The sequence below is a fragment of the Apis cerana genome, linkage group LG8, assembly GCF_029169275.1.
Source record: "Apis cerana isolate GH-2021 linkage group LG8, AcerK_1.0, whole genome shotgun sequence".
In the NCBI taxonomy this organism is placed as follows: domain Eukaryota; kingdom Metazoa; phylum Arthropoda; class Insecta; order Hymenoptera; family Apidae; genus Apis; species Apis cerana.
Window position 1 is genome coordinate 5,951,413 of NC_083859.1, and position 22,334 is coordinate 5,973,746.

The window sequence follows — 22,334 nt, forward strand, 5'->3', positions numbered from 1 at the left end:
CTCGGCTCCCCGTATTAATTACTTTAAAAATGCGTGAGGCAGCAGCATCTGTGACACTCACTGGGGCGCGTGCCTTGGTGGTGCGGGGTGGTGATGGTGGTAAGGATAGTACTGGTAGTGGTGGTGGTGTTGCACTCCTTGCCATACCTCGGAGCCCGTATCCCCGTGGCCGTGGCCTGGATGCGAGTGCGCGTATCCGATAGTGCTGGCCGCCGCGGCCGCGGCCGCGGCCGCTGCAGCCGCCGCCGCTTGATACTGAGACGTGGTCACCGGATACTGTTGGTGTTGCTGCTGCTGCTGATGGTGTTGTTGCTGTTGCTGCTGCTGGTGCTGCTGCTGCGGCTGCGCCTTGGCCCTGGGCGAGCTGGGCGCCGCGCCCTGTTGCTCGCCGGGCGACGCCTGCCGCCATTTGCACTCCCCGTTCATCGAATTCATTTCCGCCAACGACTTGAGGGGATCCCCCCCGGCCCCCGTGGCGTTGGTCGAGTGGGTGGACGAGTGAGTGGAGTGAGGGGTGGGTGGGCTGTAGCTGCCGTTGTTCCTGGGCGGCGTGCGCGCGGGTGGCGCCCCCCACATGAGCACCGTTTGCCGGGGCGCCTCGCTCCCGTACACTTCCGGCTTCACGTCCTCTATTTTCGGCGTGAGCACGCCGTTCGTGGCCCCAGTCACCGGCGAGCTTCCAGCGGAATTGCTCGACGAGCCTGCCCCACCCTCGAGGGAGTGTCTGCTGCCAGCTCGAACGATCCCGATGTCGGCGGTGTGCTGCTGCTGCTGTTGTTGCTGCTGCTGCTGCTGCATGGCGGTCGAGGCGGTCGCGGCCACGGGGCTCGACGCGTAGGGAGAGCCGCTCACGCTGCTCGGGTGTCTCGCCTCCACGTAGCTGTACTTGGGCGACTCGCCCAATTGCTGGCAGTAGAGCTTCTCCTCCGCTTTGCTGGCCAGTTGGTGGGTCTCGTACGTAGGCAGGGGCACGTCGATGAAACCGTTGTACGCTGTGCTCGTGTGGTACTCGGGGTAGTAGGTGCCCAGGGGCCTGTACTGGAACAGGTTCTCCGTGGCTGCGGTCAGGTATCTGTTACGAGCAGAATTCAAAGGGATTTAATTGTGATTCAAGAGAATTTGTTTGAAGCACTGGTTTTAGTAGAACTAGGAAAGGAGACCTCGACTCTTGGAAAGAATGGAAGATTATTATCACGTATTAACTGGGACTGGATTAATAATTTAATCTCGCTTGAGAGTGTGGTCGCATTAGTAATTGCTTACTAATGGAATCGGAGGCTCACCTGTTGTCCAACGCGGTTGCAGGGTACAAGGTCTGATGATAGTTGCCCGTGTGGCCGATGTACGTGGTCAGGGAGGGATCCGTGGTCGCGGCTACAGCCGTGGGCGCGTAAGCGGTCGGATACATCGTGTTCAGGTTGCTGTATGCCGCCGCGACCGCGGCGGCGGCGCTGGTATCGGCCGCGAGGTAGTCCACGGATGCGACGGTGGGTGTGGCGGGCGGGGAGACGGAGGACTGCGCGGATAGTTTGGTACGTTTGTTCCGACAGGTGGACAGGAAGTCTCTCAGTTGGGTTTTGTACCGCCTGTTCACTCTCTGGGACGTGGGTTGGCTGGGGAGGGTCGGAGTCATCACCGAACCGGTGAGGCTGTCGCTGTCCGAGAAGTAACTGTTGGTGAGACCGGCGTCCAGATAACTAACCTTGAAGTCCATCGTTCGTTTGCCGAGGAGATCTCTGCCCTCTTCCTCCCTGAGAACGATCGTCGTGATAAGCCAAGATCATTTGTTTCCTCGATACGAAAAAGAAACACTCACATGAGGGGACGATGCGTGCTGATTACGAAGTCGGGTTTCGAGTTCTTGTAGACTAGCCTGGAGCTGGTCTGCAGCCACTGCCATCCGCCATCTTTCTTTTGGAATCTGTACGCTATCATCCCCGAGGCCCCCGTCTTCAACACTGAGAAGCGATCGCGGGATGAAACGAATTGAATTGCAATATGGTTTTTTTTTTTTTGGTTTTCGTGGAGAAGCGCTTACGTTCTTGGTGGGCACTCGCCACGTATGCCAAATCGTCGTAATGGACTAGATCGTAGCCGCCAAGGTTCGCGAGTTCAGCGTCCGAATAGCCCAACAGCATTTTCCCCCGTTGGTCCATGGACACGAGCGCGAGATCCAGTTTGTGCTTGCTCTTGAACATCACGTCCTTCTGCGGGACCTCGAGCAACGAGGGCGGGCCGAACGGTGTGCACAGGGCGAACAGCGCCAACGGTGGCTCCTCCGTTTTCCTGTTTTGACCGTGGAGTATCTTCACTCGTCCCCTGATGTCCAAACGCTGAAAGCAAAACAAAAAAAAAAAGAAAGTAGAATACTACTAGATTGATAAAAGGAATCAAAGGAAGAGTCCGATTTTTACAATTTTATTTCTCAAATTAATAGCGCGAGCGAAGTCAAATTTTATTTAATCTCAATAATTGGCAAATACCGAGGTAAATAATGGGATGATAAGAAGAGAATCCTGAGAGGCGAAGGAGAAAGTTGTCACATTAGCATTTAGTGTTTATGAAAATGAGACTGTAAAAGTTTTACGACGGAAATGATTCCAATCCCCTCCTCACTTTTATCGCATGAAATTATTCTTCGTATCAATTTTATTCTCTCTTTAACGAGGAAGAAGAAGATCGAATAACAATTCCTCCCTTAATCAAAATCGCGACAAAGAAATGACGAGAAAGATAACGACAATGAGGATTAGACTTGGTCGTAAACTTCTTGAGAAAAAATGCGCAATTCCAAACACCACCATCACCACAGACCGGATGTTGGAGGAAAACACGCGGTAATTACAGGCAGAGACTCGCCCCCTGCTCCGCGATTAACTCTATTATCGCGAGCTGGAGTTAAACGCTGTTCTCGCTTGCAATTATGAAAATTTGATGGCGTAAAAATCGGATCGATAGGTGGCGACATTTTCGCAATAACGAGGTCGGACAGGTTTCTGTATTTAATTGTTATTTGACAGATTCGTGGGAAAGAAAGATTTCTATATATCGTACGAGATATCTCCCTGGGTCAAAGGATCATCCTCGTTCGCGTGACCGTGTACGAAGAGGTTTCCATGAATGAACCAGAGTTTACGTTGCACTACGTTCCCTAAACGAACGTGGAACTGTGACCAGGCATGCGAGATACGCACAGCTAAAGACTCCCGGTATCGATTGGGTTTAGTAGTGGAAACGTGCACGGCCTGGGCAACATAAATATCCAAACAATATTGGGAATAACTACTAAGAGATTCTCCTTCTTTAGATTTAAATCTACTCCTATGTTGATTTGAAATAAGATGAAGATATTCTTGATCTACGCATCTTTCCTATATTTTGAATAATCTTAAAAAGTGATCATTAATTTTGATATGATTTTTCGGATTAATAATTATATTTAAATAATCTTTAAGAGAAATTTAGTATGAAAGAATTTGATATCTTTGAGATTGCGATAAAATAACGATTATTTTTGATAGAATCGCAATGGAGAAAAAGGTGGAGGAAAGCAATCATTCGAATAAAAAGATAAAGTAACTTATCTTTAATATTACTTTCTAAAAAAAGGTTCACAAAGTCGAAAGTAAATTTTTGAAAAAGATATCAATGATACTTCGATTCAAATATCAAAAACTCACCAAAAAACCGGACGTGTTGTCCAGAAGACACCGGAAGCGGACAGTGAAGCTTCGTTCCAAAAGGTGACTGTGTTGGGGTGAAAGGGCGTCGTGCAAAGGCAAACTTGCACTTTCACTGGGAAGAAACGAGTTCCACATAAGCTGCCTTTGCAACTCCTCTCGATCCTCGCTGTGCACCAGCTCGTATACGCTTTGATGAACGATGTCGGACTGAAACAGACAAAAAAGGGGGTAGTCAGTGAAGAAGGGATAAGTTTCAGAGATCGCGTGGAAAAAAAGTTTCTTGCATTCATATTCATGTAAAATCTTTTATGGTAAGGCAGGTATTCGCAGAAATGGAGACGTATAATCGAAAAATGCAAATAAAAATATAAAGATAATTTTTTGAAACGTCCTGCAATTTTTCGCAAGCTCTGTCACCGAAGCAGAGTGGCGCAGTGGAAGCGTGCTGGGCCCATAACCCAGAGGTCCGTGGATCGAAACCACGCTCTGCTAATAAGGGGTTGATTTCCCCCGATAATTATGATTTTTTTTTTTTTTAGTTTTTACATTACAAATTTCTTTTATATTGGCTTTCTTAGTATTTTTTTCTTTAAATTTCACTTGTAACGAGTAAAATTTAATGACAGATAAGAATTCCGTAAGAATGTGGTATCAATGATACAAAAGAAAAAAGTAAAAAGTTAAACATCCCTTAGCAGAGCGTGGTTTCGATCCACGGACCTCTGGGTTATGGGCCCAGCACGCTTCCACTGCGCCACCCTGCTTCGTTGGGGGATGTTTTTAAATAATTTTCCACAAGATTGGACGCAAAACAATCTAATTTTTATCTAATCGATATAAGAAATTCATAAATTTCGATCGAGAAATATGACGCAAGTGTAAGTCTATTTTTTATTTGTATCTGATCGAACCATCTTAAAATTATATGAGAAAATAATGAATAAGTGTTATTTATTAAATAACAAATATTGCACCGTTAAATTACATCCCTGATAATGAAAGAAATTTCGTAATAAATTTTACGTAAATATGTTCTCTATTTCATATATTATTCTGTTATTATTAATTACATAGCATCGCGAATCAGTCTTTATAACTGAAGATTATTGATCTATTTTAATTTCACCCTGCGTAAAGGGGTTGAAAACAGCTTTAGGGAAGAAGCCGACACAACAGCAGAGTGGCGCAGTGGAAGCGTGCTGGGCCCATAACCCAGAGGTCCGTGGATCGAAACCACGCTCTGCTAAGACACGAGGTAAATTGTCACTTTTTTTTTTTTTAATTTCTTTTTACATCCTCGTTCAAGAATATCATTCGATATTTGTGCAAAATAAATTTTTTACAATTTTCCTAATCATCAAAAAGTACATGCATCACGTAATGCAAACTTAACTTTGATATCATCCCTCCGTGTTTTGCATAATTTTTAAAAAAATATTGTTTTATCGTTGATTTTTTTTAAAGTGTTAAAAAAAAAAAGTAAGAATTATCTAATATCAGCCTTTTAAAATATGCATTTACTACGTATCATAAAGTCTAAATTTAGCAAATAAAGTGGTCGATAAGAAAAGTAATTTAACGGTATATTTTTCAAGAATTAAATAAGTACAAGAAAAAAAAAACATGTAGAACTTTTATTTAGAGAAATCCTTCGTAAACATCGAGACTTTTGTAATTACACGAACGAAAAGTCGAAAAATTCGTAAAAATAATTCTATCCCAACATTATTCATCGTCCAAATCAAACTCTTCCATCGAAACACGAAAGTAATAGAAACCACTTTTGCACACCTTTATCCGCAAATTTTCACGATTCAAATATCACCCTGCCCTCTCCCCGAATAAGATATACTTACCCGAATCAAATTCTCTTTCAACACGCTATTCAACGCTATATTCAACACGTCGAAATGGAAAATAACCCGAATAAACAAAACGTTGAAAATCGAACGCTGCGATAATAATTTCCAATGCAACCTTTCCCCCTCCCCGGAACGGGAACGCAATGCAGACAGTTGGAAGTTGAGCGGGCAGACGATCGTCGTACGGGTTGGAGGAAGGTGAGAAGGCAGCGGCATTATTTCAGCAAATATCTGATCGGTCGTGACGTCGCGACGGCGACATAGGCGCACGTACGGCACATGTAGCTACACGTGTCCGACGCACTTTATCGCGCATAATTAATCCGGCCTAGGCAGCGACGGCCGATGAGCCCGTGGTGCACGAGAAACCCATAGTTTCCTCGTTCCTTCGTTCGAGAAAAAAACGAGCAGAACGAGAATAACTCCTCTGTTCTGCGCGCCCCTTCTCTCCCTCTCCTACTTCTCCTCCATCCTTCCTCTGTGTTCACTCTGCGCGCGTATGATCCGATAATCGGGCCTCCACCACGCACCCTAGGCCTCGCGAGCCAGCCTAGAAAATAGATCGAATTAACAGGGACCCGATTGGTGCCAACCGTACGTGGTGGTTGCCACGCTTGTCCGGCCTTCGACGCTTGGAATAATGCAATAAATCAGCCCGTGGAAATGATACGGGCGCGAGCTTGCCTTGCTCGCCACGGCCTCGCTACGAACGTGTTAAGCTCTCGTCGAAATAGGAAGGCGCTGGCGCTACCCGAGCCCGAGTTGTACGTTTCTATATGGAGAGCTCCATCGGCTCGAGCAGAGCTGTTATCCGGGGAACGGGAGGCAACTGCTAAGATGGGATCGTTGCTCACTTTTCTTCCTTTGGATCGGTGTTATGGGTTTAGGAGGGGATGAGTTTCTTCCAGACGAGACGTTTTCTTTTTCTTTTTAAACTGCAAGTATTCGAAAATTATCAGGAAACGTTCAATTCAATAATAATTATATTGCACGTATAGATATGTATATTGTTATATCGTTTTGATTGTACGTCGTGCATGCTTTCTCTCTTAAAATTTTTAAAAATTGTTCTCCAACGTTGTTTCCTCCGTCTTTCTTACTTTCCGGGGTCGAACACTCGCAACAACACTTTTATCGTAATCGGGTGGAACAAGGAAGGCAAGCTTGTTGCTCGATCGCATAATTTCCACGATGGCCGGCCGGCGTCAACCTCGAAGGGAAGCGCGGCCGGTCGAATTGTCGCGATAGGCCATTAGCTGGTCATAGTTGTCCAGGGGCTCGGTTAACCGGGAATAATATAATAAATCACGCGATAGAAGGGAACGGGAGCTTTCGAGGTACTACGTTGCATTTCCGATAGGCGGAACAGGGTAGCCGCACGTAGCTTCTGCACCTTCTCGTAACGTTCGTGTCGCCGGTGCACGGATCTCACGACTTCCATGTTACTCACACCATCCCTATGTTACGATATTACCCGTGAACGATAATGGGATGCTCCCCAACCTCTATTTTTTTCAAACAAAAATACCACGTCTCGCCTCCTATAAAGCCGTAACACCGATATCGAGAAAATAAGAAGGAATTTCGCAATTTTTTTTCAATTACGAAAATAGCCTCGAACGTTGTAACATTTTTCTCTCGAGTATCACTGGAAACGCAGGATATACATGATATACAGGATCCCATTTTAAAATTAGACTTAATTCAGACAGATTTCATAATCGTGCTTTATCATAATCATCGTTCGTTCGTTCGCGAAAGAAAAGAAAAAACAATTTTAAAGTCCAAAACGATGAAAAATACCAAGTTTCCCCCAAAAAATCCCCCTCAAAGAAACACGATCGTCATGGAAACGCAGACGAGAGGCGAAGAGGTCGAAAAACGTCCCTCGTCTCCCCCCGGTCGGACGTGGACTCGATCGGCCATAAAACTCGATCTCTCAATAAATATAGGAGAGAGCTCAGCGCGAAGTCGCAATCCCCGTGTACCCGTTGCGAGGAAGGGGGAGAGGGCGAGTGTCCCGCGAAGGGGCCCGGCCGGTTCACCACGGGGTCCACCGATGAATTCAGGGAGGAGGAGGGGGATCGGCTTAGGGCTTTCCCTAAGGTCTTTGCGATCCCGCTGCGCGTTCCGTTTGCTCTAATTTTAATTAAACCCTTCCTGCGGACAGGATTTCCGTGGTAATCGAGCAGGCTGGCAACGGCCATACTTCATTGGGACACGCTCGACGTGTAATTGCTCCGCGTTGCCCTTTATTCCGCCCCGCCAACATGGCTCGCCGGCCAATTTTATTCCCCCCTCCCCCTGCCCCTGTCGTCCCCGTGGTCCCGCGTATATCAAGCCAACGGTTTGCCCGTACGTGTAATTTTCATTAATACGTGATTTATTCCGGCAAACGGTGATTTATGGAATTATATCGACGCCCGATATAAGGCGTCGCGCCACTCTCGATCCAGGCTTCGAGAGAGAGAGAGAGAGAGAGAGGGATTCGTGCGCTTGTTAAGTCGTTCCCTTGGCCACCTTTCGATTATCGCGTTCAACGGGCGACTTTTTCAGGGTTTCACGGTTTCTGGTACGCCGCGTACAACTCTGGAATGGGACTAACGAATGGAACGTTCTTTGATTCGTCGAGATATCGAGAGTCGAACGTGAAATCACGTTCCTGTACGCGCGTAATGCGGTTCTTTCTTTCCGTCTCTGATAATTTCTTTATTATTCGTCAAGCGTTTTATCCCGGGTGCTAAATAATTTCATCGAATACTTTTTCTTTTTTCTAAATTCCAAAAAATTCGTACAAATATTCATTTCCCAAAGGAATCGTTCCAAGTCCTTTTCCAAGAATCTCCGATCCTCCCGTATAATAATAATAAATAACACTGTATCAGCACTATACGAAATTTCTTTACCGTTCTAACTTATAATCGAATTATCGCAATAGATTAAATCACAGCCAAGTAAGTTCCATTCCACTCCAAAAAAAAAAAAAAAAATTCTAAATCGCAAGATCGGAGGTGTCGGTGTTCGGTTCGAGGAACGAGGCTCCCGCAAAATACGTTGACCCCGCCCTCTTTTATTTTCCACAGCCGGGGCCCAGCCTCGCATTTATTTTTCCCCATGGAACTCTCCTCCTCTCTCTCTCCCCCTCTCTCTCTCTCTTCTTCTCTCTAGAGTTGGCCAGTTAGCCAGGCGACGGGCGGTTTGCCGGTAAGGTCCGGTAACGTTTGTTACCATTGCTCGTTTAAATAATCTCGAAACATGCATCCGCGGGACGGAGCGGCCGGCTCGTGGATGGCTTTACGATCGACCCTCGTCGTTAATTAAGAGCTTGTAATTATTTAGTGGAGACGCTAGCGCACCCCCGCCGGCATCGAAGCGGTCCCGCTCTCCCTCTTGGCAGGCTTGATTTACATTCCAGCGAAGAATGCGAAAGGCCTCGCCTCGCTTTGCTCTATTTTATTCATTTCCTTTCTTTTTTCCCGCCAGTACTCTCGCGCCCCTCTTGCGCCTCGTAATCCTTCGTCTCGATGACGACGAGAAACGATGCTCCAACGTGACTACTAGATTTGGATACCCAACGACGACGATTCTCTCTCTTCCTCCTCGCTTTCCGGTATTCTTCAATTTTCTACAATTCTTGTCGTTTCCAGGGGAAATTGTAGAAAGGAATTGTCGAAGGAAAAAGAATAGATCGGTCACTGCGATGAATTATTTTATCCGCTTCTCAATTTCTCACAACGTGGAAACTTTGTACTTTTATTGCAATCACATTTACGAAAAAGAAAAGAGGGATTCTTACATGGCTTATATATTTGTTTCGACTTTCTTTTCCAATTTTTAAAAAGTCGATTTTACCGTGATTCCTCTTCGATCGCTTTCGAAATTTTTCAATTGTTTCTCGAAGAAAACTGAACTTATCTCGAGTAAAAGATCAGTCACTGCGATGAATTGTTTTCTGAGGATTCTCACACGATTCATATATCCAACTCTCCTTTCCAACTTTAAAAAATCCATCGATCCTAACCGATCCTGCTTCACTCTCCACACAAATCGTTTTCCAATCTGTTTCCAAACCGTAACAGGGGGGAAGTATTGGGACCACATGCGTGGTATCCACGTCAGACATACTCTCCGAGGACGGGAACGACACCGAAGGAATCGCGTTCCCGTAAATCCCGTGGGACGCGCGAGATAAATCAGGCTGGACGCCGGGTGAAATGGACGGAAACACGATTCGGCGCGATCAAAGGACCCTCTACAAATTGAAACAAATCAGCCGGCTAATAATAATTAATCCGTGGCCCGCATTAATTATCGAATGCCGCCCCAACGTCCACTTCCTCCTCCTCCTCCTCCTCTTCTTCCTTCTCCTTCCTCTCTTCTCCTCCTCCTCCTCTCCCCACTCGCGCGAGAGATCGCATCGAGAAATCGTCTCGAGGGGCCAGCCACGAGAGAGAGAGAGAGGGAGAGAAGGATTTTTGCGCGGTGTGTGCGCGATAATGCATCCCTCCCCTCCGAATGTTGAGCTCTCAATTACGAGCGCAGAGTTATGAACCCCTCTCTCTTCCCTCCACCGATCTCCTTTGTAACAAAAGCGGGGGGAGGGGGGCATATAGCCTTAGGGTCAGGCGGCCGATCGCGTCTTCATTAACGGCTATTAATTGTCAAAACGTGCCACATAATTCAGCGCGTGCGAATCGAGGTAACCTGCCGCCCCTTGGGACGCGAATCGATCGATTTTTCTAATCGATCGGGAGCGAGGAGGGGGGCTGAGATCGTTTGAAGGGGGAAATCGCAAGAGGGAATCGGATGAACGGGTAACCAAAGTTGAACTGTGTCGTATCGCTCAACCAACACTTCATCTCCGCGTAATTGTATCGATCGATGGAAAGAAAGAAGTCTCATTGGTTAAGGATTCTAAAAATTTTGTTATCTCTCCGTTAAAAAACCATATAATTTGTTAATTTAATAAATTTTGTAATTTCGTACTCGAATAATTAAGATAATAACGTAACTTCGTAAATGAAAATAATCCTCACGACTGTGCCACTTGCGGCATCGAACAAAGATTCGCGAGCTGAAGCGAGACTTCTTTCCACCAATGAACCAGTGAACACCGCCTCGAGTGGAATTAAAACGAAAACTAATTTTCGAGTTGTGAAAAATTGTATTAGGATACGGGGCGAGAAGGCGAGAAATCGGTATCGAATGCTACGCACCGACCATCGCCCCCACCTCCTCCCCCTCATCTTCCGCAAGAGCGCGCCCATTGAAACGCGACGGAGCACGCAAACGCCGCGAACGAGCAGTTGCACGGCTCGGTAACGGGAGAAAAGGTGCGTGTCCACTGGCCGACATAGCTCGCGACATTTCTTGGGAGCGCGGTGAACGAGATAACGAATCGACGAGAGACAAGTAAACTAAGATTTCACGGATATTCTTACCCCGCGTCGAGCAATAACAAACTGCTCCTTCTCTCGAATCGTTACGTCGCTCCTTCGCGATTCCTCGACTCGAAACTCGACGCAATCTCAGAGTGTCTCGCGATTATAAACCCCTCTCTCTCTGTCTCGGTTCAAATCGGTGGAGAAACCTTGTAACGGCGGCGGTCACCTGGTTAACAACCTTACATCGAGGTTATTATTGTCTTATCGCCCTTCTCTTTGTCGCTCCTTTTCAGTTCGGTATCTCACGCGAGGTGAAAAAGCGCCGAGGGTTTGGGAATCGCGATCGAGTCGAAGGGTTGGAGGCGGCTGTTCCACGGAGCCTTGATTGGCTCACCCTTCCGATAGTACCTAAGATTCTCCAGCGGCCGAGCTTCGGGTCGGATAAAAGTAATAATTTAAGCGAAAAGGTCAGAGGGCGAATTTATCGTAGCCTGGGGATGAAATCGAGGGAGAGGGGGAGAGAACTTGTACAGAGAGCGCATACGAATGGGGGAAAAATCGGTTTTGCAATGACAGCAGAGGCAATGTAATCGTTCATAAATAAGTTGGGGTGGGATCAAAATTTTTATGTATGATGTTAATAGTTGTCGCTTTATACTCTTATTTCTTCTACTTTTTTTTATTGTTTCTCTTTATTTAGAGGAAAAGAATATATTGTAATAATTTGAGCAAAGGATGTTTTCTCGATAAAATTTAAATATCGAATGATTTCAAAACACGATGGATAGCGAACGTAGACGTAGGATGGTTATTTAAGGTGGTATTAATTAAGTTGAAAGGCGGTTGTGAGTTTTTCAAGGGGGTAGTTTTGGAATTTGTGAAATAAGGAAAAAGGCTGTATTTTTACGTAGGCGGTAATTGATAGCTGGATATAAATACAGTGTTTCTTTGCTATTTGTTTATCGATAAACTGCAAGGGTGGAACGAGAGAGGGAGGGAGAAAAAGGGGAAAAAGGGACGAAACGAAAATCCTGCCTTCGAGAAAATCGCTGCGTCGGTTATTAGTCGCGATAATCCGTTTCTTTTAAATATTCCGTAATCGGGGGGAAAAATCATCGTTCTTCGTGTATCGTGACGTGTATGTGAACCGTTTGCGTGCCCAGTTACATCTCAATGAATGCTACCGTCGAGTCAACAGCCGAGGAATTATTCTTCCCGATCTGACTACCCCTATTTTCCCTTCCTTATAAACAAATTATTCGTTAAAGGCGATCCAGATCCTTGTACAATACTACAATTGAACATTTTGCAATTCACTGGAAAGATAGGAAATTCGTGGAATTTCTTTTAGGAATAAATTCAAAGTTCCTCAAAGTAGAATAGATCGGAATTTCGTGGCTTTTATTTTATTTTATTTTTATTTTACTTCCAAATCTTCTTCTCAGATTTTGGAAAATTTGAATTGGATGGATTTTTGATTTTTCAGACCTCTCAAACGTCCGAAAAGGATATCTTTTTCGTCGAAGAATTCAAAATTCTGAAAAAAGATAGATCTTTCCAATCGCAATTGCAGAAAAGTCAAATTTTGATAATACCGTCGAACAATTCAAAGTTCCAAAATTCTCAAATTTATAGTGAAAAAAGGAAAATTTCACGACTTCGATAATCCTGGAATTTTCTCAACCCCCCCTCGATCTTCACATAGATACATCTACTCGAAAGAGGTTCAACAAGTTCTCAAGAAACGAATCGGGAATCATTGTGCGTCGCAAGGCGTGCGATGGGAACGAGGAAAGCCACGATCTCGGTTCCAAGCGATCCGCGAAATTTGTTTGCGAAGAAACGCGAGATCGCAACGCCGCTTCCCCCTTTTTACGTACGCGGGATCATCGGATCGGAAAATCATCATCCGCCGTTTCCTGCAATTATGGACAAAGCCGTTCGCGTGCGTTTCTGGCGTGTATATACACATGTATACATGTATATACAGTCATCGTGTGTCGGGAAATCATCATCCGTCATTTTTTCCCCTCCTCTACCCCCCCTCGGTGCCTCAATCACGCTCTCTCTGTCGCACTCGCGTGCGTGCCGGGTTGGCTGCGTGCGGATCGCATTTCGGTGCGCGTTCACCGGGGGTTGAACGATATCGCTCTGTTCCGGATAGAAAGGCAACCGGTTTCTCTCTTCGTTTAATCCGTTCCTTTTCCTCATTTCGCTTGTTTACCCTTCTCGTGCTCCTCGTTATTTCTTTGCCAGCCATCAACGTGGTTCGCGGAACATCCACTCGAATTAACCGTGATTCCAGAGCAGAATCATTAGAGTGTATTTATAAATTTCGAGTTGACTCGAACGGGAGAAATTCATCAAAAATGAAATATCGATAAATATTTTATCTTCCAATATCTATTTTATAAAGATATTTATAATGTTATTTTTGGTATAATAGTAATCGTGTTGATCAGTTAAAAAGGATATACTTCATAAGGATGAATTTTTTTGAAGGAATTTTTGAGAAATAATATATGAAAGTAGAGGACGTGATGAATTACAGATTTATGATTATCCATTTGGTGAGACAGAATGCAGATCTGTCGGAATATATCATAAAGATGAATTCGATTGAATTGAGACCAATTTTATTAAGATCTGCAATGTAGTGAAACTTGTGTAGCAATTGATATAACGTTCGTATTCCAATTTTTCAAATAACATTTTATTTTTCACGAAAACAAATTTCATTTGTTTATCATTGCATCTTGAAAGAGGCGCGCAATTTAAATTCTCGCGTGAATCGGTTTCTCCCTCAATCCTCGTTCCTTCAATTTTTATTATTCGAAATTATTTGAAAAATTATCGAACAGGTGACACTCTTCTCGAAATTCTTAAAAAGAGAAAAACAATAAACACTTGCAATTATCCAAAATTATCGTTTCTACTATCCTAAAATCAATCGGAAGGAATTTCAACATTGAATTTACTCTGATCACCAACGTGATCCATTACTTGAAACAATTGGAACGTTAACCAGATTAGATAATCGAGGAAATATACTGGAAAATGTGTAGTGCAGCGCAAGCGTTGCGTTAGCAAAGGGGATGATGCGTGAACGTGACACGTAGAACGAAACTGACATTCTTGGCGTGACTAGCTTGTGCGAGCACGAGAAGATAAACGTTGAGGGTGCAGATACACGTTGAATATTACGCTGTAATCGAATCATCGAGCGGGAAAATGTTCACGAATTCGATTCGACGATCGAAATAGAAATGAATATGTTACGTGTCAAGTACCTGATGGAAACCAAGGTAACTTTCTATGCTGTGGGTGGCGAAGAACACTTCCCCGTCGCAGGTGAGTATAAGCAGGAACCCGTTCAGCGCCTGTAACAAAATCGTTTTGCAATCGTTAGTTTAAATTCAATCGTTGACGTTCTATTATTTGTTATTTCGAAATTGCAGTAATCTCGGTTCCATTTCCAGTTTTATTTTTCATCGAAATCCTACTAAATCTCGATACTATTTTACAATTAAAATAAATGTTTCTAAATTGAAAATTTGAATTCCAAATGAAATATATTTGGAATAATCTAAAACGCGCGTCATATAAACAATTATTTTTACCTTATCTTATCTTTCATCGAAATACTACTAAACCTCGATACTATTTTACAACTGGTTCTAAATCGAAAATTTGAATTCCAAATGTAATATTAAATATGATATAACCTGAAACATAAAATAATTCAATACATTATAATATTAGCTTTATTAAAACCCGATATTAGACTCAATGTGATAAGAATTATCCTAAAATTATCTATCAAGAAAAGAAGAAAGGAAAGAAATTCAGTGTGCAGTGATAATTCATCGATGAAAAGAAAAAAGGGAACAAGTGGCCGTTTCCTTTCGAAAAAGGAGGGATCGCCGGCTCGAACGTTCCGGAAAGTTTTCCCATTTATCGACGTGGGCCGATGGTGGTGGTTTTCGAATACCAAAACGAGGTGGAAACCTCGAACGAGTACGTATCGAGGCCCGAAATATCCGTCCTAGTTTAAAACGGAGGCTAGAACAGCGCGGGGGAGTGAGCCGTGTAAAGCACTCGTCCGTCCGCCCGTTTCCCCAGAGTTAAATGTGTATTGTTTTGTTTTATTTCGACCCGTTGCCGTAGGTGGCCGTGCCAGGTACTGTCTGACGAGTTTTTATTGGTTGAAAATATGAAGAGAGACCTCGCTTCCTCGTATCGTGTCAACCGATTTTCCTTTTACTACCGATTCCCAAGGGTAATTGCACACGAATGGACGATTATCTTATTTTTGGGATTGGAAAACGCTTCGAGTTATTACCGTCGTATAACACTTGGATTTTCCAATAGATCTTACATATTAGAAAATTGAAGTGGATAGAAATGGATACGAATAAGTAAATGGAAGATTTCTCGAGAAAATTGGGAAAATTTTAATTTCGTCGAAAATCTCTCGATTCTTTAATGGTCGAAAAAATTAGAAATTTTAGTTGGATGGTGAGGAGAATGGAGTGGTAATTTAATACAGTGGTAGAGAGGATGGTAAAGGACACCATAACCGATAGTGGCAGGGGGGTTCATCGAGGCGATCGCATGCGCGACGGATGCTGCGATTTGATTGGTTGATCCGGAGGGTGGGTTTCTCTCTCGCGTCAATACGGATCACCGCGGAGGGTGAGTTAGGCCGAGGCTCAATCGAGCCCTTCTGTACCAGGAATATAAGCTGTAATAGGATTTTCCCGCCGCCTGCCTACCGCTCCTTCCTTTCGAAATGGCCGACATTGGCCATTTCTGCAAACCCCATGGGATTCCATTTAATCGCCACGATTGCATCTCGTCTTCGATCCTATCCAACCGAATAAAAAGCTGAACAAATATTCTATTGTAATTATTAAAAAATATTACTAAAAATTATTATTAAAAAAACGAAAACGGAGAAGATTAAAATAACGAAAGTAACGAATAAAAATATCTCTTTTATCCACTCTGATTCTCTGATAGATAAAGGATACATTCCCCACGCGAAACTAGATTATAAATCCTAAATATCAGAAATAAAGAGAAATATATATCTGTTTTGAAAACCGTGTATTACCAGAACGCGATTTGGCTGAATTTATTTCAACTTATTTCAAATTATTTCGATATTTGATTAAATTTTCATCAAGAAAATTCGAAGATCCGGTTGGTGGGCGAGAGATCCGGGAAGAGCATCGGAGGGGAGGGGAAAATCGATGGATTTTTATTTCTCGCGTGTGGTGACCGGGAGCGAATCAGTCGCGTGCCGAGTAGTGCGAGTACTCGCGTGTTCCGTCCAAGCGTGAACTTCTAATACCCCTTCATCCTCACCTTGACTCTCGTGTATTAGCGGGTCGCCAATAATACTTCACGCACGAAATCTTTCCATTTTCTTCGCTCATGCAACCAGAAGTCACGGGCACGGACACGGATCGGCCTCTACGCAGAATACCTGCAATCGGGATTCCGCCTCTTTCGATGCTCTTTGCATTTCCTCTCCTCCTCCTCCTACTCTGCGACTTTCCATCCGTTTCTCTGCTTCAACCAGTGATTCTCTCTCTTTCGTGATACTAAAATCTCTTTTTCTTAGAGTTGCATCTCCTTCGATACTCTTTGCATTTCCATGTGTTTCTCGTAGATATTAATCGGAGATTCTTGTATCTTTCTTATACTTTGCAATTCCTCTTCTCTTCCTCTGCACTCTTGTACAATTTCAGTAGCAAAGTATCCTTGAATTTTGCATTTCTTTTCTTTTTCACGATTTTCCATGTGCAGATATTGTTAATCGGAGATCCTCGATCTTTCGCAATTGGAACTAAAATTCCAAAATTGTATCTTTGCAGTTCCCTTCCTCTTACACATTGTGGAGGTTCTTTCACAAATCATCGAAATACATAAAATTCCACAGGCATCATTGAAAGTAATTTGGAAGCGTTTGGAGAAAGCTTTTAAAATTAGAAATTTTTCAAAATGAAATCAATCGATATAATACGAGTGAGTTCTTTGGACCCACTTGGACGAAACAAACCGAGTTGAAAGACAAACGTGTAAATCTTGGAACGTTACATAGGAAGGAAATATGGCAAGAAGTTGATATACCGGGCGATTAGATCACCGGCTCGAAAAATTGGAAGCAAGTTACGTGCGCGGAAACTTTAAGAGCAGCTTAGTCGAAATAATAAAAGAACTATAAATTCTGAGTGTGAAGTGGCACGCGAGTTTGCGCGCTATCAATCCGCGAGAGCTTTGCGAAGTGGCGATCGAAAGAAACGTGATATCCACGCTGTGCTAACGTTTTATCTCCATTCCCCCCTCCCTCAATTTTTTCCCCTCTTCCGCTCCCTCGTACCCAACAAATACAATATGCTAATAGCCATTTAAACTCGAATAACCCGAGATATTTGCGATATTTAAACATACGAGCACTCTTGTCTCGCGATTAATTATACATAAATCGTAGAAATCTTCCATTTTCAACGTTTCTAATTTTCTAATTATTCATTTACTTGTCGCTCGAAACTTTAGCTCAAATCATATTTTATAATTTAAGGAATTATAATAACGTTCTGTATCCGTTCAATATTAAACGGCAATTTGTATCTCTTCCACTTATCCACGTTACAGATACCGATCAAACCGTCATATCACGATATTAGACGATGCTCGTTATTAATTGCCTCCCCATTATTCTTCTTAATTTTCTGAAACGAATTAATGAATCTCCATTCTATATATATATAAATCAGATAATCGACACGGCTCTTTTTTTGCATCACGAGTGGAATTTCATTAATATAAATATACGTGTACAAAATAGAAACCTTTATTCCGGGAATATTGTGTTTTACATCAACTGGATGCAATTACAGCGCGATTTAATTAACACATAATTCATTTCGCACCGGCAATTAACCCGTTCCTATATGGCAATCATATCGTACACACAAATACATGCAACGTACATTAACGATTACATTTCTCGATATGTTATATTCTTTAGGAGGAAATACGAATTACACGCGCGTTTTTTCGCAAAGAGATTGAAATTTTTTTTTATATCTGTTATTTGAGGTTATCGCGATTAAGAAATATTGTTCAAGTAGTTTTCGAGGAGTTTGACGAGGGGTCGCGTTGTTGCATACGAATTCTTGGAAGTTAGTTAAAGCTCATCGCGATTTTCGTCGATTTAAATTTTTTATTCGAGCTAGAATTGCAGAGTCTCGAGTTGAAAAGTTTCCTTCTCCTATCCGTCTCGAAAATCCTTCAATTAATGAATTCCTTCAATTCGCGGATGATCGAAATTCTTTCAATTCCAAATGAAACGCTGCTGAATGGAAACTTTCGAATTTCTCCAACCCGAAATGGAAAACACTTTCATAAACTGGACAAATTCCCAACGCTTCCTGATCGAAAAAATTTTCGATTCGCGTGCGTTTCAACTCGAATTTATCTCGGTAACGTAACTGAGAGGAGGGAAGGATTAATCTCGAGTTGATATTTATTTAGTGAAATTCGAAACCATATTCTCGCCAGAGTGGAACAATTCTGTCCGATCCCGTTTCACGAGAAGGGGTGCGTGGTCCATCAACCTCGACGTCCTCATCGACTGCAACTTTGTCGTTCGTGCGTACGTTGCCGATAACGACCTCGTTTCGTTCGTCACGAACGCGGCCGAGCAATAATTTTATTCATTTATCGCTTTCCACGTGTTCCGCCCCCGGCTCTCTTTTCGACCGTTCGGTTAATTAAGTCATCCCTTACGACAGACAGTCGTAAGCCTCTTTTTTAATGAGCCGCTTAATTGCCTCTGTGTTAATTGACCACGTATTATATTATATTATCGACTGACGATACAGTCCTGTCGTAAAATTAGCCCGCTTCGTTAACAGGTTGAATTCAATCGTGCCCACGAGCGGATGGATGAAGGATGAAAGGAAAACTGTTACGTTGACAAAGGCAACGAAGAAGATATTTTCATGCTCGAGTATCCGTTTATCGAGATATCACAGTCAATCGGGATTTTAAGCATTGTTGCATAAGTGTGCTCGGTAATTTATTTTGCAAATAATTGCAAATTGGTAATAATAATTATTACAAGAATTTACGATGGACGCGTATCTGCATCAGATTGATAATTATAAAATGTGCAAATATATTATCGAAACATCCACGGTTATTATATTTTATTATTACAGAATAAGAATTCTAACGTTGGATACTTAAAAAACTTACACCTTCATCTAATATACTAATTTTCAGAGATACATTCGAGCGTTTGTCATACGATTTTTTAATTTTAATAACGTGATTTTTTTAGAAATTTTAAATTCCCTAGAAATCGTTATCATCCCCCAGAACTATTAATCATTCGGTTGAGAATCAAGCGTGGAGAAAAAAAAATGTCAGGGGTAAATATCTGAATGATAAGAAATAATAATAAGCACGATAATGGTGACCGCCTGATGGGTTTCATGCTCGGCCGTAATTAATTATGGACATCGGAGGGGTGAGTTAGGGGCGCGTTCGCGAAACTAATACTTGGCGGACTTTGGATCTTTTTTTGGTCGACGGGAAAAATGTCGTCTATTTTTTTTTCCTTTCCTTTCTTTTCTTTCTTTCGGCTACGAACTTCGGTTCGAGACGATGTATTCCTTTGGCAAAAGTCACTCGACGACGTTTTATGCCAACGAATGATTAATCGCATCTGCATCCATCCCCGCAGCGAGCACGCTCTCCCGCTTTTCATTCTGTCTCCCATAATTGTATAATTGCATTTTTTTTAAATTCGTGATTTATTAAAATTCGACGAATCGGAGAAAAAAGAGAAATGAAGTAAACGAGCTAAGTAGAAATGACATGGAATATAATAAATGTAATAAATAAAATTTAATACAAGAAGAGAATATAAAGTAAATTACCATTACCTTCATTACACATCGCCATCTCAAGAATTCCTAAAATATTAATTTTGAACGTTCCATTCCAATGATTCCAAAAAGAAAAGAAGAGAAGAAAAGCTTACTCAACCGAGATCCCACCGAAGGGAAAACTGGAAAATACTAAATTTGTGAAGAATGGAAAGGGAGAGGGATCGAATTATGGGATACTGGCCGAATGCGGGGATCCATGCGGCCGACGTCTGGCCGGTGTCGACATCGGGGCAACAGCGAATGCTGGTGGTACGTAAGGCGCAAAAGGGGGTGGTATCTAAGGGAGGAAAGGAGCACGCGATCAATACGGGAAGGACTAGCGGTGCCAGACCAAGGCGAGCCCCGTCGGCTACCCACCCGACCTAACCTACACATCATCCCATCCCGCCTAACCTACACTTACCCTTCGACTCGGCCCGCCGTGTCTCGCTCGCTCTCCTTTCCACCACGCTTTGCCGATCGCCCCCCTCCTTGCGCCCTGCTTCCGGTTATCAGTCTTAACCGCCGCTGCGCTATGAAGGAGCGCAATCACGGGCCAGAAATTGATGTTTAGAACGCCGACCTCCCTTCCTCGAGAGCAGGATGTTTCTTTCTAAAACGATCCGCTTTGTCGTCTTGATATTCGAATCTCGTGGAATTTGGAGTTTCGATTGAACCTTGGTCGAACCAAAGTTATAGGAATTCTTCGTTGATAATGATATAATCTAAAATTTGATTCTGTATTCGCTGGATTTTATTAATAGTCTCGTATAACATCGTTTCTTCTTGAAATCGACTGCGTTTGCTTTTTAGGTAAAACAGTATTTAATTATTCGAAATGAAATTTCGTATATAAACGCGATAATCAATAGGATTGAATTGTGTTAGGTTATATTGGATGCATTTTGTACGACGAACAGACGCGTCCATCGTAATTGAACGATTTGGGACGGAAAGTAATTTCGTTCGAGAAATTTCATTTGCATCATTTTTTTTTCGTTTCTTTCTTTACCGTAAAATTAACCATATGCAGAGAGATAATTATAAAGCGTCCGTTTTCACGACACCGTGGAACGACACGAAAAATAAAGACTCGTTTTTAATCGTCGAAAGTTGGCCGATGCCACTCCTGTTGCCACACGCTCTTCCTTCCGTCGAGCTTCGACACCTGCTCCTGTCGAATCACTCGACTCCTCTTTTCGCATTTTTTCGATCCCATCTGCAGATTAACTATCTTGTTTGATTAATCTCGATACCAATTCTCCGACGGGCTAATGAAACGTTTCTTTTTCCTTTTTCTCTTTTTTAATAATTTGCAACGCCTTTCAATCGCTCTATTAGAAACCGATTTTGTGAAATTTCCAATTCTCGTATTTCCATGCTCGAGTTCGAGAGTCTACGAGAAAGATGTACATTCTTCATCCGAAATTTGTTCGAAAAATATGTGAATTGTAGCACAAAACGGATTACCCGAAATACGTATCGTTTCGAAAAATTTACTTTCTGAGAAAGATAAATAAATTGTATTAAACTTGAGAGTTTGAGCGACTCTGAAAAAAAGAATATATATATATAGATCGTAATACGAGTGTTCACATCGATATTCGTACATGATTACTCTTATCTCTGCATATATTAAAAAATAAATAAATAAATAAATAATTCGTCCAATAGGTGAATGAACGATCGTTTACTCGCATCTGCTCCACGCGAGCATTTCATTCGAGCATCAGATCCGAACTGTTACTTGTTGCTGATGCTTGCATGTCTGCCCCTTTTGCCTCCTGGCCCGATCGCTCGACTTCGTCTTCCCCGTTTCGTCGCACGACCGTGCACGCCCGATCGGCCAACGATTCTTTAAAAAAACGACCACCCCGCGTGAATCGCCAGATTCCAAGCCGGTATCCTCGTACATCGGATTCGGTAATGGTAATACTACCCCCTTCGTGTAACAACGTTACCCAATTCGCCAGCGCCAGCCACGGAATACGTGCTTTATTTATTTACACCGACCGTCCGTCCGGTAAAACCTATCTCTTATATAAATCACCGTGCACCACCGCGTTTCCTTACGTAATTCGCGATAAAACCGAGTTTATACCAGTTATTCCGCCGGGCGAAATTGTAAAATTTCTAGCTCCCCAGCGATCGACCTCGAACAACAGCTATCCTCGTTAACGATTACGAGACGACCCCGATTTATTTGCGTAGAGAAAAATTTAAGTCCTCGAAATATTATCTTAAATCGTCTCGAATCGATCCAATAATTAATCGAGGCCTACAACGAGGTCAATTACTCTCCTTCAGATCCTTTTAAGAGTTTGGAACTATGATAATAGAGAGACAAACGAGACGTTTCTAAGCACACGTTCGAGAGACTCGTTGCGGAAAAGCGCGGAGGCAATGAGAGGGGCAATGGCAGATGTGGGCGGCCGAATTGGAAGTCGAGGAGAGGAG

General features: G+C 43.0%; 1 protein-coding gene and 3 non-coding genes across 7 annotated transcripts in view; 2 read left to right on the forward strand and 2 right to left on the reverse strand.

Moving 5' to 3' along the window:
* LOC107993374 (aryl hydrocarbon receptor protein 1) overlaps window positions 1-22,334 on the reverse strand; it is a 148,811-nt gene that overhangs the window by 4,676 nt on the left and 121,801 nt on the right. For 3 of the 4 annotated variants that reach the window (XM_062078254.1, XM_062078256.1, XM_062078257.1), the window contains exons 4-9: window positions 14,220-14,309; window positions 3,681-3,890; window positions 2,039-2,333; window positions 1,817-1,958; window positions 1,284-1,751; window positions 62-1,072 (exon numbers count right to left, since the gene is read on the reverse strand). In XM_062078254.1, the coding sequence (XP_061934238.1) occupies window positions 62-1,072; window positions 1,284-1,751; window positions 1,817-1,958; window positions 2,039-2,333; window positions 3,681-3,890; window positions 14,220-14,309 (2,216 nt within the window). The remainder of the gene's footprint in view (window positions 1-61; window positions 1,073-1,283; window positions 1,752-1,816; window positions 1,959-2,038; window positions 2,334-3,680; window positions 3,891-14,219; window positions 14,310-22,334) is intronic. The other variant, XM_062078255.1, reaches the window with a different exon arrangement.
* Trnam-cau (transfer RNA methionine (anticodon CAU)) lies at window positions 4,104-4,175 on the forward strand. The gene has a single exon. It is a non-coding gene; the product is annotated as a tRNA-Met (tRNA).
* Trnam-cau (transfer RNA methionine (anticodon CAU)) lies at window positions 4,376-4,447 on the reverse strand. Its single transcript has one exon. It is a non-coding gene; the product is annotated as a tRNA-Met (tRNA).
* Window positions 4,858-4,929, forward strand: Trnam-cau (transfer RNA methionine (anticodon CAU)). Its single transcript has one exon. It is a non-coding gene; the product is annotated as a tRNA-Met (tRNA).